General features: G+C 38.3%; 1 protein-coding gene across 4 annotated transcripts; it reads left to right on the forward strand.

Moving 5' to 3' along the window:
- The first annotated feature begins 184 nt into the window (after positions 1–184).
- Positions 185–8,736, forward strand: MAIP1 (matrix AAA peptidase interacting protein 1). Of its 4 annotated transcripts, none has more exons than XR_012421348.1 (5): positions 185–655; positions 3,711–3,782; positions 4,197–4,323; positions 6,162–6,488; positions 8,433–8,736. XR_012421348.1 is itself a non-coding variant. In XM_005573853.4 (5 exons), the coding sequence occupies exons 1-5, from the start codon at positions 206–208 to the stop codon at positions 8,509–8,511; spliced, it is 876 nt and encodes a 291-aa protein (XP_005573910.1). In that variant the 5' UTR covers positions 185–205; the 3' UTR covers positions 8,512–8,736. The 4 variants fall into 4 exon arrangements, 2 of the variants coding, with proteins under 2 accessions (XP_005573910.1, XP_045223385.1); XR_012421349.1 differs by having other exon boundaries at positions 6,347–6,488; XM_005573853.4 differs by having other exon boundaries at positions 6,162–6,309.
- Positions 8,737–17,337: the final 8,601 nt, after the last annotated feature.

Consider the following 17,337-nt stretch of genomic DNA (forward strand, 5'->3'; position numbering starts at 1 on the left):
CTGGGTCGGAGCGCGGGGCGGGTTGCCGAAGGGCCTCGGCCTGGGCTGCGTGCTGGAGAGCGGGGACGGGGCCGACTCATCAGAGGCTGCAGCAACAAGTCCACTTTGCTCTCCAGTCTCTTTCTCCGACACCGCTGAGGTGGTTTCCCACCGACTTCCTTTCCATACAGCACCAGCAGGCACCGGGGTGAAGGGTCATATAAAAATGGCGCTGGCCGCTGGTCTGCTACCCCAGTTGCGGCACTCTGGGTCGCTGCCCTGCGGGGCCGTCCGACTCCGGACTCCCGCTGCGGCCGAGGTGAGGCTGCCGTCGGCCAGACTTTGCTACCTCTGCCGCTGTCGCCTCGGCTCGGGAGCGGCGTCATTTCCCCGAAGCGCTTGGGCCTTGGCGGCCTCGGCGCTACCTGCCCAGGGCTCCCGGCGGCCAGTGCTCAGCCGCCCGGGACTCCCCACAGCCTTCGCTTCTTTCCCTGCCTGCCCTCAGCGCAGCTACAGCACGGAGGAGAAGCCCCAGCAGCACCAGAAAACCAAGATGATCGTCCTGGGATTCTCCAACCCTATCAACTGGGTTAGGACTCGAATTAAGGCCTTCCTTATCTGGGCCTATTTCGACAAAGAGTTCAGCATCGCAGAGTTCTCTGAGGGAGCGAAGCAGGTTTGTTTATTTTCCTGGTTGACTTGTCTGTCTCTAATGAGTTCAACTATTATTCGCAGAAGTGCTTAGTTTCTTCACTGGGATACAAGTGATCCAAAGTGATTAGTGGCCCAGACATAGAGCTTTCCAGCCATTGCTTGACTTAAAGTAAGCTTCTGGCCAGGCATGGGGGTACACGCCTGTAGTCTCAGCTACTTAGAAGGCTGAAGGGGAGGATTGCTTGAACCCAGGAGTTGGACGTAGTGCTGTGATGGTGCCATTGCACTCCAGCCTGGGAGACAGAGCCAAGCCCTGTCTCAAAAAATAAAGGAAAAAGCTATATGGTCTCATATTGTCTGAACGTAATTTTCAAATCTACAAAGTGGGCAAGACAATCCCTGGCACATAGTAGGCCCTCCATGAATGTTTGTTGAATACATTAATAAATGGGTCAGTTTGAAGAATAAATGAGATAACATTTCCAAAGTGCTCTAATGTCACCTTGGGTAGAAGAGCAGAACTTTCTGCCGTTTATTTGACAGAGTCCACCAACACACCACCCCATACTCCTTAAAGATTAAACTGGAGATGAGCAGTTTTACCCTTTTAAAGGGTTTGCTGAGACTGCCTGGTGGCTAAGTGCGCAGCACCCTACACACAGAAAATATTTAGCCTTTAGAGATTCTTATCCCTGACTTCGTTAGTTACGTACCTGTTTCTGAATGGCTGATTATACCTTGCCTTACCCTTATGACAGTGGTCACTTGGGCCCTGAGGTTATTTGTAGAGTTTGTGGGTACATGCTTTTTTTCTAGGATTAAGGGCCATGTATACCTTTTTTTTTCTTTTTTTGACTCCTTTACAGATTGTATCGTTCCCAAACATTGCAAAACTATTGATAACAATAGAAGTCGGCCAGGCATGGTGGCTCACGCCTGTTATCCCAGCACTTTGGGAGGCCGAGGCAGGTGGATCACAGTTCAGGAGTTCGAGACCAGCCTGGCCAATATGGTGAAACCCCGTCTCTTCTAAAAATACAAAAATTAGCCGTGGCGCGCCCCTGTAGTCCCAGCTACTCTGGAGGCTGAGGCAGGAGAATCGCATGAACCTGGGAGGTGGAGGTTGCAGTGAGCTGAGATGGCACCACTGCATTCCAGCCTGGGCGACAGAGCGAGACTCTGTCTCAAAAAACAAAAACAAAAACCACAATAGAATTCATAAAGTATATTTCCTGCTTCATACCTTCATATGCCTTAAAACCATACCATTGGTGTAATCATTTTACAATATTGGTTGTATACTGGTATTGATATTTTTACTCCAAATTTATTTCAGATTCTTTCCATAATCATGGCCATTTGTATTTATGAGACCTATCAGTTGTAAATAAATGTTTTCAACTTTATGTAATAAGTGTCAGTATTAACTCCTGCTGCCTGCTTCTCTGAGTCAACTCTTGACTACTATATATATTTACATTAAAAAAAGTCAAAGAACAAGCTTGATTAAGATGGTTAACTCAGCATCATAATTAAGGGATAAACCTCTGCTCTTGTCAGTTCTTAAAATCTTTTGTCCATGCAGTGGTAAGTTGTATTGATCCTCCTGTTCTTTACAGTGCCCACCGATGATATATGAGCTTGTCCACCTCATAACACATATGATGGTACCAGTTCATTTATGTTTCAGTAAGGATTGCAAATCATCGCCCCACCATTGGCAGAAATCAGGCCTCAGTACTTGTTTCCTCTGAACACACAGAGGAGCCTGCAGCATTTTTGGAGTCACTCCAGTCCTAGTGGTTCTCCAGCTGTTAGCTATTTTCACCTCCTTCCTTGCTATTAAGTAGTATTTCCACCCCATTCATCAGCCAGTCTGTATGCAATGTTGCTTATATAAAGCAAACAACCAAAATTTCAGTATCAAGGTGTCGGAGGGGTTTTTTTCCTGAGGCCTCTCTCAGCTTACGGATGGCCGTCTTCCTGCTGTGTCCTTGCATGGTCCTCCCTGTGCATGTGCGCTCCTGGTGGTTCTTACTCCACATTTGCTCCTCTTCTAAGGATGCCAGTCAGATTAGATTTTGGCCCATCCTGATGGTCTCATTTAACTTAATCACCTCTTTAAGGCCTTATCTCCAAATATAGTCACATTCCAAGGTTCTGGGGGTTAGAGCTTCAACATAAATTTTGGGGGAAGGAGAGCACAATTCATCCTATAACAGTTAGGTAGTATTCTCTGATATGCCATATCTGACATGCCTGTGCATCCTCTGGCAGCCTAGATTTCAGCTTATTTCAGATTTCAGTTTAGATGTTTCTTCCCTTAGGAAGCCCTCTCTGATCTTCTCAGATTGGGTTAGAAGGCTCTTCTGTATGCTCCCAAGTCATCCTGTTCTTATCCCTGTCAAAATTCCTAAACTTGTCAGTTTACTTGTCTTTTTCCCAAGTGGACTGAAAGTTCCCTGAAGACAGGTAGGATGTTAATTCACAGTTTGATTTCTCATTGCTAGCAATGAGAATTGCAGTTGGGATTTTCCCTCCTTGAAAATGGAATTTCACACTTCAAAGCTAGGATCTACTGTTTTAGACCATATAAACTAATGACCTTTTCTCCCACTTTCTCAAACCTACATTATCTCCCATACTGAGATTCAGACTTCAGCCCAGATTTCCAGACTCCCAGTGCAATCTAGACTGTTCTCCTTTCCAACTGCTATCTATGCATGATTAAGAGGTGGGTCATACAGCTGTCAAATGATTGTTTACGTCATCATTTTAAAAAGAAATATAAAGGAGGATTTTTATTGAGATATCTAGATTGTACACAACACGCTGTCATTTCCCAGGTCCTGAAGGTGGATCCAGAATTAAAAGTCAAGTCACTTACTGCTATATATGTGGCAAGGCCATATACAAAAAGTCAACCAACCTTGAAGGAGTCATGCCTTGATAAATTAATATTTGATGTTGTTTATCACCATTACCATAAAATAGTCTGTATTACACTTAGCCATTTAAATATGAACATGGTATTTTGAAATAATAATCCCCACACTTCCCTTAATATTTTTTTCAAGGCTTTTGCTCATGTATCCAAGTTGCTGTCACAGTGTAAATTTGATCTGTTGGAAGAACTTGTGGCCAAAGAGGTAAAGTATATTGTACATTTTGCTTTAAAAATAAATGCTATTCTCTTGTAATAGAATGATGCACATTTTCCTTATTTATGCTTAAAAATAGCATGTGTGCCAGCATCCAAAGTAGAGTCTGTGTATCTGTTCTTATGGGTACTTCGGGTCATATAAAAGCATGGAATAACTCCTGCTACTTAAGGCATAAGTAAGTAATTATGATGTCTTTCAATTGCTCTTATATAGAATGTTCTGTTAGGAATTACCTAGTTGAATAATGAGATACATTTCAGCCTTGCTTCTGAGGATGAGTAAATACGGTAGTAAATTTAAAAATAGGTTTGGAAAAATGTATTCCATGATAAAGATCACTTTTTGAAAGGTTTCAAAAATGGTATTGGTGAACTAATGGCTTGCTTTTTTCAAACTTAGGTGCTACATGTATTGAAAGAAAAGGTTACTTCACTACCTGACAACCATAAAAATGCCCTTGCTGCTAACATAGATGAAATTGTATTTACATCAACAGGAGACATCTCCATTTACTATGATGAGAAAGGTAATGCCAGAGCATAGTCAACTTGAAGTGATCCATAATTGTCCAGATAAGCTAAAGTAGTGGATAATCACAAAATAGAGTTTTGTCAGGACAAGTAGAAATTAATAGAACTTCCAAGAAAATGTTATATCCATTCTTTAAAGACCTACTTCTGAAAGAGTTGAGACATGGTCATCATTTCTTAAGCCTTTCTATCTAGAACTTTTTTCTGTTACTATTTATTTATTTATTTTATTTTTATTCAATACAATAGTAACTTGAAGGAAACAATTGAGTATTTTAAAACTGCACCTTATACGGAAGGAATGAGGGGTAAAAGAAAATCAAATTAGATATTGTCAACTAAAGATGATTTCAAAAGATTAACTGCAGAACTCCCAAATTGGATCTAGTTGAGAATAATGAAAAAAGTTGGGAGGAAGTTTAGTGGTTATCTGGTTCTTCTTGTCTGAGGCATACATTTTCCCTATAGCATTCCTGATAATTCACTGTTTGTTCCTGATACATACAAAGTTGGCCCTCTGTATCTGGGGGTTTCACATCCATAGATTTAACCAATCTCGGATAGAAAATATTTAAAAAAAAGTTGCATCTATACTTGAACATGTAGTTTTTTCTTGTCATTATTCTCTCAATAATACAGTATAACAACTATTTACATTAGCATTTACATTATGTTAGGTATTATAAATAATCTAGAGATGATTTAAAGTATACTGGAGGATGTGTGTTATGCAAATACTACACCATTTTATATAAAGGACTTGAGCATCTGTGGATTTTGGTATCCACAGGAGGGTCCTAGAACTAATCCTCCATGGATTTCAAGGGATGACTCTATTTGCATATGTATTATGTGCCAGCCACACAGGAAATGTAGACTCTGCTTAAACACTTCCTAAGGTAGAAGAAAGAGACTCTTAATGATGATAAAATTTTTCATGCACACATTATTTTGAAACATTTGTAAAGATATTTTTAGTGATAAATATTTTCTTCTTCCCTAATATTTCAAATTGCATCTCAGCACCATGGTCACTAACTAACTTTTGCATCAGGAGGTTGTCAGAATCACCAGGCACAGCAAGGTGAATTAGGGTAGAATAGAAAGCCTTTACTCTTTCTGGCAGTTGAAGTTAAGATAGTTACTGAGCAGCAAAAGATATTATTTTTCTCCTCGTTTTTGGTTTGACAATACATATCTGTCATGAGATTATTATAATCTTAGAAAATGCCTGGCCAGATGCAGTGGCTCACACTTGTAATCCCAGCACTTTGGGAGGCTAAGGCAGGCAGATCACTTGAGCTCAAAAGTTCAAGACCAGCCTGGGCAACATGGCAAGACCCAGGCTCTACTGAAAATATGAAAAAATAGCCGGGCATGGTGGTGGGTGCCTATGGTCACAGCTACTCAGGAGGCTGAGGTGGGAGGATTGCTTAAGCTTGGGAAGCGAAGGTTGCAGTGAGCCGATACTGTGCCACTGCACCCCAGCCCTGGTGACAGAGTGAGACACTGTGTCAAAAAAAGAGAAAGAAAAAGAAAATGCCACTAATTGAAAATAATCCATATAGTATACTTAGTAAAGTATGTGCTCAGTTAAGTAGTAGCTTTTTACTGAGATACAGAGAAGAGAGCAAGTATGCCATAAACCCTAAGACAATTTACTAAAAATAAAACAGTATCGATACAAATATTTTAAGTCACATCAGAATAAGCACAGAATTTGACCTGTTACAACTGTATGACTACTGCCAATTTCTGATTTCATTTTGTATATATGGATGATAGATTATTTTGATTTGTATTTGTATGTGTGTGTATATGTTTTTTCTCTAAGGAAGGAAGTTTGTTAACATCCTGATGTGCTTTTGGTATCTAACCAGTGCCAACATCCCCAGTGAAACTTTAAGAGGAGCCAGTGTATTCCAGGTTAAGTTGGGGAATCAGAATGTGGAAACTAAACAACTTCTTAGTGCAAGCTATGAGTAAGTTTAATCAGATTTCATTGCTTCCTTTCTCCAGAAGATGGAAGGTAGTTTGAAGGTATGAAAATTAAGAGATCTTTAGGAAGAAAAGAATTGAAATTTGACAAGTTATTTATGAAGAGAAAAGGTCAGAAAGACACACTGGATATGAAACAGGAGAGTTAAGAAATTAGAAAGAGGTAATGTTGCTAAATTTAATTAAATGATGTTTTAACTATCTGTTGCTGCTTAACAAACTCCTCCCAAATTCATTGGCTTCAAACAGCCATTGATTTTGCCTGCTATTTCACGCTCAGAAATTTTGGATAGGCTCAGTTAGGGGGTTTTATCTGCTTCACCTGGCATCAACATGGGTGGCAGGAGCTGGAGGATTCATTTCCACAGTGACTTCTTAACTCACATGTGTGGCACCTTGATACTCCTTGGCTTCTCCATGACTCTGCATTCTCCAGGGCCTCTCTTTGTGGCTTGGACTTGTGGTAGTTTCAGACTAGTCATATCTTTCACAGAGTGGTTGAATTCCAGGAGGCAGAAAATGGAAGCTGCTAAACCAGTAAAGGTCTGTGCCCAGAATTAGAACATCAGTTCTGCCATAGTCTCCTTGTCAAAGCAGTCAAAGGATCTGTATAGTTCATAGGGTATAGAAAGAGTCCCCCGCGGCCGGGCGCGGTGGCTCAAGCCTGTAATCCCAGCACTTTGGGAGGCCGAGACGGGCGGATCACGAGGTCAGGAGATCGAGACCATCCTGGCTAACACGGTGAAACCCCGTCTCTACTAAAAAATACAGAAAACTAGCCGGGCGAAGTGGCGGGCGCCTGTAGTCCCAGCTACTCGGGAGGCTGAGGCAGGAGAATGGCGTGAACCCGGGAGGCGGAGCTTGCAGTGAGCTGAGATCCGGCCACTGCACTCCAGCCTGGGAGGCAGAGCGAGACTCCATCTCAAAAAAAAAAAAAAAAAAAAAAAAAAAAAAGAAGAGTCCCCTGCTTTTTGGGGCAAAAAACAGCAAGGTCACATAGCAGAAGAGCACATAGGAGGGGAGATATGGTTGTGGCCATTTTTGGAAAATAAAATCTGCCATAATTGGTACATGAACGATTTATTCACTAGACATCTGTTGATCATCTGTGTGCCCACATGCTCTGGTAGAGGTTCAGATACAAAGTTGAAGGGATACTGCCCTTAAGGACATACTGTATAGTAGGAAGTTAACAGGTTATGTAAAAGAGACATTATATTGTATTTTTATGTGAATAAAGTCTACAACAGTAAACTGCTGGAGCATGTCAATGAAGATATAATTTGACATTTATTTTTTAAAAAATGATTATGTTGCCAGAGTTACACAAATCTGCTTTAAAATAACAAAATAACAAACCCCCAAAATGACCTAAGAAATAAAATGTATTCTGTTTTACTAAGGTAAAAGAGAATCATATCCTCTTTTTTTTTTTTTTTTTTGCTTTTCTTGGAAGAAATGTGTTTTTTAAATTTTGCTTTATTTGTAATTACCCAAAATATTCTATATATTTAAATACTTAATTTAAATCTACTGAATTGTCTGTTAAGAAATCATTTTTAAAGAGCACTGTCATCAATACTAAACTTTATCTTTTCTGATGTTTCTTACTAAGACTGTGGGTACCTCATAAACATTGTTATTTTCAAGATTGATTTAATGTATGTAAACTAAATTCCACTATTTATTCCTAAATTGGTAACAGTGCAATTTGAAAAACAGCTTTTTTCCTGTATCCTAGGTTATGTATTTAAAGTGCTGTTTGCATCACCAGAGTCCAGTTTATTTCTCCTCATATTCGGCAAGTGTTATAGCTAGTATTTAAACAGAATAATATCCAAGTTTCTCTTAGGGGCTGGCAGATGTTGAATATAGATTAGTCCCTTAAAAATACTCACACTACTTGAGAATGTACTTCAATTTTGTGGGTATATTTATTGTGATTGAATGGGTAGGTTAAACTTTTTATTTGTTTTGATTTTGATTTAATATTAACCATTAGCTTGTTGCCAAAAATTCTTCTAAATAAACACTTGCAAATTACATAGTTATCTAAGACATACTTGGACTGATGTAAGATTTACATTATTTGCAATATCTTTCCTAGGTTTCAGAGGGAGTTCACACAAGGAGTAAAGCCTGACTGGACCATTGCACGGATTGAACACTCAAAATTATTAGAATAATTTTCTTGGAAAAATCAGCTTATGGACTTTAGCAGTTGCTGTGAAAAACTAAGGAAGAAAAATTTTTGGATCATTTGATCTTCATTTAATCTAAGTCTGTGAATTACTTTTATATTATTTTGAAATACTCCTTGCAGTATATTGGCATGATACAGTAAAAGCATTTTCCACAGATTGTTATCACCTTCTTTAAAAGAAGTCAAAATTAAAAAAAATACAATAGCACATCATTGGTGTCATATTCAATAATATTTCCAGTGCTCCATATAATTTTATAGACATAATAAAGAAGGTATTGAAAAAACTACTTACACATTTCTTTATTTTTTAAATTGTTTGAGAAACAGGGTCTTGCTGTGTCTCCCTGGATGCAGTCCAGTGGCATGATAATAGTTCACGGTAACCTCGAGCTCCTGGGCTTGAGCAATCCCCCTGCCTCAGCCTTCAAAGTAGCTGGGACTACAGGCATCCACCAGCATGGCTGGCGAATTTTTAAAAATTTTTATAGAGATTTTGCTGTGTTGCCCAGCTGGTCCTGAACTTCTGGCCTCAAGTGGTTCTGCCCTCGGCCTCCCAATGAACTAGGATTATAGGCATGAGCCACTGCACCCAGCCTACTTATACAGTTCTAAATTAATAGTCCTTACATATTTTATTTGTGGCCAATACATTTATACTTTTTTTTTGGATGGAGTCTCCCTCTGTTGCCCAGGCTGGAGTACAGTGGTGTGATCTCAGTTCACTACAACCTCCACTTCCCGGGTTGAAGCGATTCTTCTGCCTCAGCCTCCCGAGTAGCTGGGACAACAGGTATGCACCACCATGCCCAGCTAATTTTTTTGTATTTTTAATAGAGACAGGGTTTCATCATGTTAGCCAGGCTGGTCTAGAACTCCTGACCTCAGACAATCTGCCCGTCTCGGCCTCCCAAAATGCTGGGATTACAGGCATGAGCCACCATGCCTGGCCTTCTACCTTTATTTTAAGTATGTGTAAGATTTATTTTTAAATTACTGCTGCTATTTGACTTCTTTGGTCACTAGCTAGGTAAGAAGGAATAGATGAAATTATAGCAGATCAGTCTCTACAGAACTGAAAATTAGTGAATTTAAAAGCATGCTAAAATACAAAGAGAAAAAAAATAGGACAGTGTCTTAGCCACCTATGGGATAATATCAACTAATCTAATATACTTGTATTTTGTGTCCTAGAAGTTGGAGTAGTGGAAACAAAAATAGTATGTTAAGAAATAATGGCTGAAAAGTGTCCTAGTTGATGAAAACTATAAGCCCACAGATCACTAGAAATTCAACAAACAAGGTAACAGAAAAAATCTGATCAAGGTACATCATAATGAAATTGTTGAAAACCAGAGAAAGTTGTAAAAGCAACTGGAGAAAAAAAAGTATATTCATGCAGAGAAGCCAAGATAAGAATAACTACCTATTTTTCTTAAACAGCAAGTTAGAGACCTTGGCATGCCATCTTAAAAGTGCTGAAAAAATAACATGTTTACCTAGAATTCGATATTCAGCAAAAATCTTCAAAAAGTGAAAAGACTCAGAGAAAAGGTGAGAGAATTTATTGCCAGTGACATGTTTTATAAGCAATGTTAAGGACCAGTGGACAGAATAGAGTTCAAAAATGGACTCATGCGTATATGGACAATTGATTTTTTGACAAATGCACAATTAGCTGTGTGTGGTGGTGTGTGCCTGTAGTCACACGTACTTGGGAGACTGAGATGGGAGGATCACCTGAGCCTGGGGAGGTTGAGGCTGCAGTGAACTGTGATTGCACTCCAGTCTGGGCAGAAGAGTGAGACCCTGTCTAAAAAGAAAACAAAACAAAAAGGCACCAAAGCAATTCAAAGAGGGAAAGCATCTTTTCAACAAATGGAATAAGTATATATTCATATGAGAAATGAACCTCAACTTTTACATCACATACATAATTTTAGTGCAAAATTTAGATTTAAAATGGATGATAGACCTAAACAAAAGCTAAACCTAGAAATTCTAGAAAAAAAACATAGGAGACATTTGCTATCTTGGGATTAGCAAAGATTTTCTTAGGATATAGAACGCATGAACCATGAAAGAAAAAAATTTATAACTTGGAATTTATTAAAATTAAAACTTTTTGAAAGACATCAGTAGGATAATTAAAAGGCAGTTCACAGATTGGGAAAGATGATCTGAAAAGGTTTTAACAAAATTAGCTGAGACCACAATATCTTTGAAACAAGGAGAACACGCAATGGCTCTTTGACATGTTTCATGCTGTTGAGTTATGGCCCCTAAAGGAGAAGAGCTTTATCTTTTCACACACCTATATAACTGAACTTTTATGATAACCTTGAAAGAGTCAATGGCTTCTTATGGCCTTTATTGCAAATATTCTGACCACATCTGTGGACCATAGAGAATTCTGCAGTTATTTCTTGAATTATACATAGTGAAAGTTTTCCAATTCATAGACCAGTTAGTAAGTGTGTATATGAGGGAAATTATAGGGACCCTTAAAAATAACCCTTCTGCTTTAATTTTATCTGGAAATTCCATGTAAGATAGGACTTATGTCACAAAGAAGAAAGGAATGTTCTCATAGTAGTCCCAAAGTAACATTTAAATATTGGGTCTGGTGAAAAGATTTAGGATTGATAGAAATTCTCACTTCTGAATTGCTTTAGTAAAACAAGGCAAGTAAAGTCCACTTTTCATCAAGGCTTCTAAAATTTATATACACCCTCAAGTTTGCTTGTTACTGTTTTCTTTCACATTTCACAACCAAACATTTTCACTTCAAGACAAAACTCTCCCTTTCCCCTCTTCTGAACTTGTATTACAAATCAATTCATCTTTCCTCTGGCTCTTCAACTTTAAAATGTTTTTCTAAGCAATCTGATATTCTACAGAGGTAGAATTAATGATAGATACGCGGCACGTTTAGTAACATAAAAGCTGCATTGTTGTCCATCTGTATTAATAGGTAATTCCCCTTGGGACTTTAGAGGAATGACAGAAAATTGCTGGGTGCTGAGTTTTCTCTTAGAGCAGCATAATTGGACAGATCTAGGATAACTGTCTTTTTGTTTCGTTCATATTTTGTTCAAAATATCGCTCATTGTTTCCTTCACTGGCTTTTCTGCTTACAACATCTACAGGTGTTCCTAGCCATAGGCTCTTTATTCTTAAAGAACAGAGGACTTTCGGTATTATTTTTAACTTAGAGCCAGTTACTTTATCTGAAGGGTGATAAGCTTGGTTTAATTTTCAGCTAGTTTCCTTTTTAAAGCTCTTTGAAAATATTCAGTTACATATTGGAACTCTCCTAAACCGGCAATTTTCCATTCCATTGTATAATTGCTGTTTAAGACCCCTGTTTTGAGTCTGAGCCCATTATAATGACAGATAAGGTTCCCTTCATTTCACATATTGGGGCTATTCTGACTGTCTACTCAAACTGAAACTTTCCTGAAATCCATCTTTAAAGCCCTGTATTAATTCATGTTCACTTTGCTTACAATGTTGAATCTGTTCATATCCATAAAGGAAAAACTGCATGTCCCTATATAGTGTACTATATATACATCTGTTTTCCCTCTCAAAGCCACTTTCTTCACTTATACACAGCTAAGTGATGAAAATCTCCTCCTGGTATTTCCCATCCTGCTGCTTTTAACCGTTTTTCCCTTTTGAGAAACTAGCAATTAAGCAAGCTATATAAATTAAATAGTCCAAAATTATGTGTATCTAACAAAATGCCAAATTCTGCAGCAAATTTGTGTTAGTCTTACTGATGCTCTAGACCAAGGTTTAAATTCAGCTTCTATTGATCCTGCTTTCTCTTCTAGAAAGTCTTAGGAGATACTATACAATGGCCTTTTCTGAGAAAAGTCCTGAGGAAAGGGTATCATATTTAGGAGGCCAGGAGTAGATGGAATTGAAAGAATATGACTGAGTAATGAGAATTTTATATCATCTATATACGGAGCATAGTTTCAGGAGGCTTGAATGATAGGAGATTAGAGAGTCTTTGAAAGAGACCATCTTCTCATCAATTGTTTGTTTTGAGGTCTCGACACACCAAAGAAGTTGACTAATGAATTGTGAATATTACTAGTTTTCCTCATTTTTCTAGAGCTCTACTTAAATGTATTAATTTTGACTATCAGAATGTCCCCCAAGGTAGTCATTGCTACTTTGAGTTAAAAATATTTTTGCTGTACTAGGGTGAGCACGTGAGTTAGTATTTTAGTGAGAATTCATATAAAAAGTAGTTCTGCCAGTAAGAAGTTATGACTTTAATTTAGAAACATTCATGACAAACAAGAAAGAAGCCATTCTAGTCAAATAAAAATATATGCTAAAGAATAGCATCTTGGGTTACCTGACCAACTGGGGCTAAGAAGGGACTATACAATGAATGGCATGACAATTTTTTACCCTGGCATGTGAACTAAACAAAATGGCCTTTCATTAATTAGTAAAAGAGGAAGTATCCCTATGAAGGTGTTTAGGGGACAAAAGACAAAGTTTGATCATGAATTTTTCACTGTCTACTGGACCTCTAATTCATAGTCCTTGGACTCAACATGGATTGAATTGGAAACTGAATGGACTTATTCCTTTGTTTATTCCCTATGTAGAACCACCTTATATATCCAAGAAATAAAATGACTATGAAAGACAAAGCAACAGAAAAAAAAAAAGTCCTGAGCCAAGACCTTGTACTAATAGATGCACTAAAGCAAAACAAGCACACACTTGAAGAATAATGAAATTAATGGCCAAAATATTGACAATGCCATCTACAAAGAACTATTTTGATAGGAATCCTCATTTAACAAAATAAACTCAACAATACATGCTCACTGAGAGTCAGAGTACAGATCAATATTGAGACAAAAATACTTGGAACAAATCCAAAGGATAAATGAAATCTGGACCCAAAGGGACCTGGTGAGCACACCTTTATTTATTTTTAAGTTAGAGTCATCAAAATAACCTTGGTGGAACCTCATAATTGTCAAAATATGAAACCACCACTCAAAATCAGTATAAAACCCCAAATTTGAATTGATTTCTTACCTAAGTAAGGGAGGAGTCTTGTCAAGCAGAGCAAACCATTGATCTTACAGGGATTTTTGAGGAAGAGTGTGTTGTGTTAGTGAAAGGTGGGAGTGGAATTATGTCAGCTTTATTTCTGATGTGTGTGTTTTCATGTCTACATGTTCCATTTGACTCTTTCTCATAGCTTCTCTATGTTCATGTTTTCCTTTAACTTCCTGGGCATAGTTATAACAACTTTTTGTTTGTTTGTCTTGAGATAGGGTTTCATTCTGTTGCCTAGGCTGGATTGCAGTTGTGCGATCTTGGCTCACTGCAACCTCTGCTTTCCAGCCTCAAGTGATCCTCCTACCTCAGCCTCCCAAGTAGCTGGGACTGAGGTGCATGCCACCATGTCCAGCTAATTGTTGTAGGTTTTGTAGAGATGGGGTCTCGTTATATTGCCCAGGCTGGCCTCAAACTCCTAGCTAAAGTGATCTGCCTGCCTCTGCCTCCCAAAGTGCTGGGATTACAGGTGTGAGTCACTCTGCCTGGCCTAACAGTTGTTTTAAAGTTGTCTTTCATGAATCTTACTATTTCTCTCTCTTTAAAATCTCTTTCTAGTAACTGATTTTTCTTTTGGTTATGGGCCACGTTTTCCTGCTTTTGGCTGGTCTAGTAATTTTAAAAAAATAAAATAAATAGGGATGAGGTCTCACTATTTTGCCCAGACTGGTCTTGAACTCTTGAACTTGAGCAGTCCTCCTGCCTCGGCCTCCAAAGTGCTGGGATTACAGGTGTGAGCCACCAGGCCTGGCCTGGTCTAGTAATATTTGATTGGACACTGAATTTATGAATTTTCTGCCATTGAATATCTGGGTATCATTGGGTATTATTTCCCTTGAGAAGAATGTTGAACTGTGTTCTTTTAGATAGCCAATTAGGTCATTTGTGGTTCAGGTTGATTTTTTTGAGGCTATTGTTAAGCTTTGTCAGGGTTTATCTAGAGTAATTTTTACTCTACTGAGAGTGTAGCCCATTTGTATGGAGTAATTTATGGGGTCTCTACTGGATGCCCTGAGTGATCAAACAGGACAGCACTCTCCATGCTGGCTTAGGGAACTCAAAATGTATTCCCAGCACTACAGACTGTCTGGGAACTGTTCACTTCACAGCTTCTAGTCACTCTTTGCTTGACTTTATAGAGTCTCACCCTTTGTGTTCATAGCTTAGTGTTCACTAAAAACTCAAGGAAATTACTATACAAACTTCTGAAGTTCTGTTCTGCATAGCTTGCTCCTGTCTGAACATTTGCCTTACACCTCGGGCCTCTTCAGACTCCATGGCCTTCCATGTCCATCTCCTCAGTTCATCAAGTTTACCATGTTCTGCTGGGGACTTTTTTCCCCAGCTGGGTGGTCTAGAAAGTGCCCCACACAGAAATTTGGGTTATCATAGGATCTGCCTTGTTTGTTTCTCTTCTTCCATAGATAAAAATACTGTGCTTCCTACTGTCCAATGTTTGAGCACAGTAGTTTCATGTAATCTGTTGAGTTGTCTAATGTTTAAGGCATCAGGATAAATGTTTATTATGGCCAAAGCAGAACCTGACTTATTTTCTTATTTTAAAATTTTTTTATTTTTAATTTTTGTGGGTACATTGTAGGTTTATATATTTATGGGGTACACGTACATGGGATGTTTTGAAACAAGTATGCAATGTGTAATAATCACATCATGGAGAATGGGGTACCCATCCCCTCAAGCACTTATTCTTTGTGTTACAAACAATCCAATTATATGCTTTTTGTTATTTAAAATGTACAGTTATTATTGACTATAGTCACCCTGTTGTGCTATCAAATAGTAAGTCTTATTAATTCTTTCCAACTATTTTTTTGTACTCATTAACCATCCCCACCCCCACTTCCCCACCCCACCTCCATTTCCCTTCCCAGCCTCTGGTAACCATTCTTCTATTCTCTCTGAGAACTTGACATGTTTTTAAATAAGCTTTCTAAATGTGTTCTGTGTTGGTTACAGAGGAAGAAAAGAGTTTGTATCATGTTCACTGGAGTTGTCTGACTTTTGAAATATGAAGCTGTCACTGTTGGCTTTCACTGAAGTGGCTATATCATCAATACAGGCTCCCTGATCAGAAAACCTGTAGATTCTCTTAAAATCAAGAACTAGTTAGATGTGTTCTACTTTGACCCAAATGAACTTGGCTTGCCAAGTATGGGACACACAGTGACACAGGAAGAAGTTAGCAAGGACTACTTCTGGGTGGCTTCCCATTCTTTTCCCAGGACTGAGAATTAACCACTAAGACAATAAATTCTCAAAAATATTTGCAAACTGACAGGTGATGCTTATTTTTTGTTGGCTAGTCTATTTTCCATAAAGACTAATTTTCTCTCCTAGAAGAACAGCCATGAGCTACAAAATAATGCACTTAACTCCTGAATGTCAGCATTGACTAGATCAGGAAAATGTTTTTAAAAACTCCTGAATGTTTTTAAAAAATTATCTGAATTTAATTTTTTCCCTAACTTTTCATTAGAAAAAATTTCAAACATACTGAAAAATTGAAAGAAGGGTATTGTATTAGAGTTCCCCAGAGAAACAAAACTTATTATTTATCTATTTCATATCTATGGAGAGAGAGAGAAACATAGATATCTATGGAGACATATGTTATATAGAGAGATTTAACATTCGTATAGTGGTTTAAATGTTAATCTCATCAAAAACTTTCACAGAAACATCTAGAATAGTGTTTGACCAAATGTTTTTATCGAAAGCATTTGAAAGTAAGTTTCAGACATCATGTATTAATATTTCAACCCTAAATATTCCAACATGTATCCAAAGGATAAGGACACTATCCTATATAACCACATGTACGTTAGCAATAATTCCATAATATCAGCTAATATTTCAATTTAAAATTTCACCAATTGTCTTTAAAGTGACTTTTTAATTCAAGGTCCAGTCAAGGTTTACCCGTTGCATTTGGTTAAGTCTCTTTAGTCCTTTTTTCAAAATTTAGAATATCCCCCATCCTCGTTTATGGCATTGCAATTTGGAGAAGTCTAGAATGGTGGACATACAGCATGTCCCGTATCTTGCATGTGCTTGTTTTTCTATGGCATCATTTCTGTAAACTGGAAGTTAGGGCGAAAGGGTTGATTAGATTCAGGTGAAACATTTTTGGCAAGAATATATCAGTGATTTTGGACCTCATATTATATAATATCAGGCAGTACCTAATTTCTCATTGTCCCATTGTTTAGAGTGGTGATTATGAGAACCCTTAGTTGTAAAAGTCATTTTTTTCTCTTTATAATTAATAAGTAATCTGTGAGATGATACTTTGATACCTGGTAAATACTCTGCTCACAAGATGCCCACGTACTAACCCCTGAACACATCTTCACGTGTTCTAGGGCCTGGAACACATCTTCACGTGTTCCAGGGGTTGGCAAAATAGGACTTTGCAGGTATGATTAAATTCAGGATTTTGTGATGAGGAGGTTATGCTGGATTATGTGGGTGGATCCAATGTTATCACAAATGTCCTTATAAGAGGGAGGCAGGCGGGTTGGAGTCAGAGAGAAGAACACATAGTGATGGAAGCAGAGGTTAGAACTATGCGGGGCCATGACAGCCACAGAATGTGGACAGCATTTACAGGCTAGAAATGGTAAGAAACATTCTCCCCAGAGCCTCTAGAAGGAACGCAGCCACGCTGGCTCATTTTAGACATTTGATC

This window comes from Macaca fascicularis, chromosome 12 (genome assembly GCF_037993035.2).
Source record: "Macaca fascicularis isolate 582-1 chromosome 12, T2T-MFA8v1.1".
Lineage (NCBI taxonomy): Eukaryota > Metazoa > Chordata > Mammalia > Primates > Cercopithecidae > Macaca > Macaca fascicularis.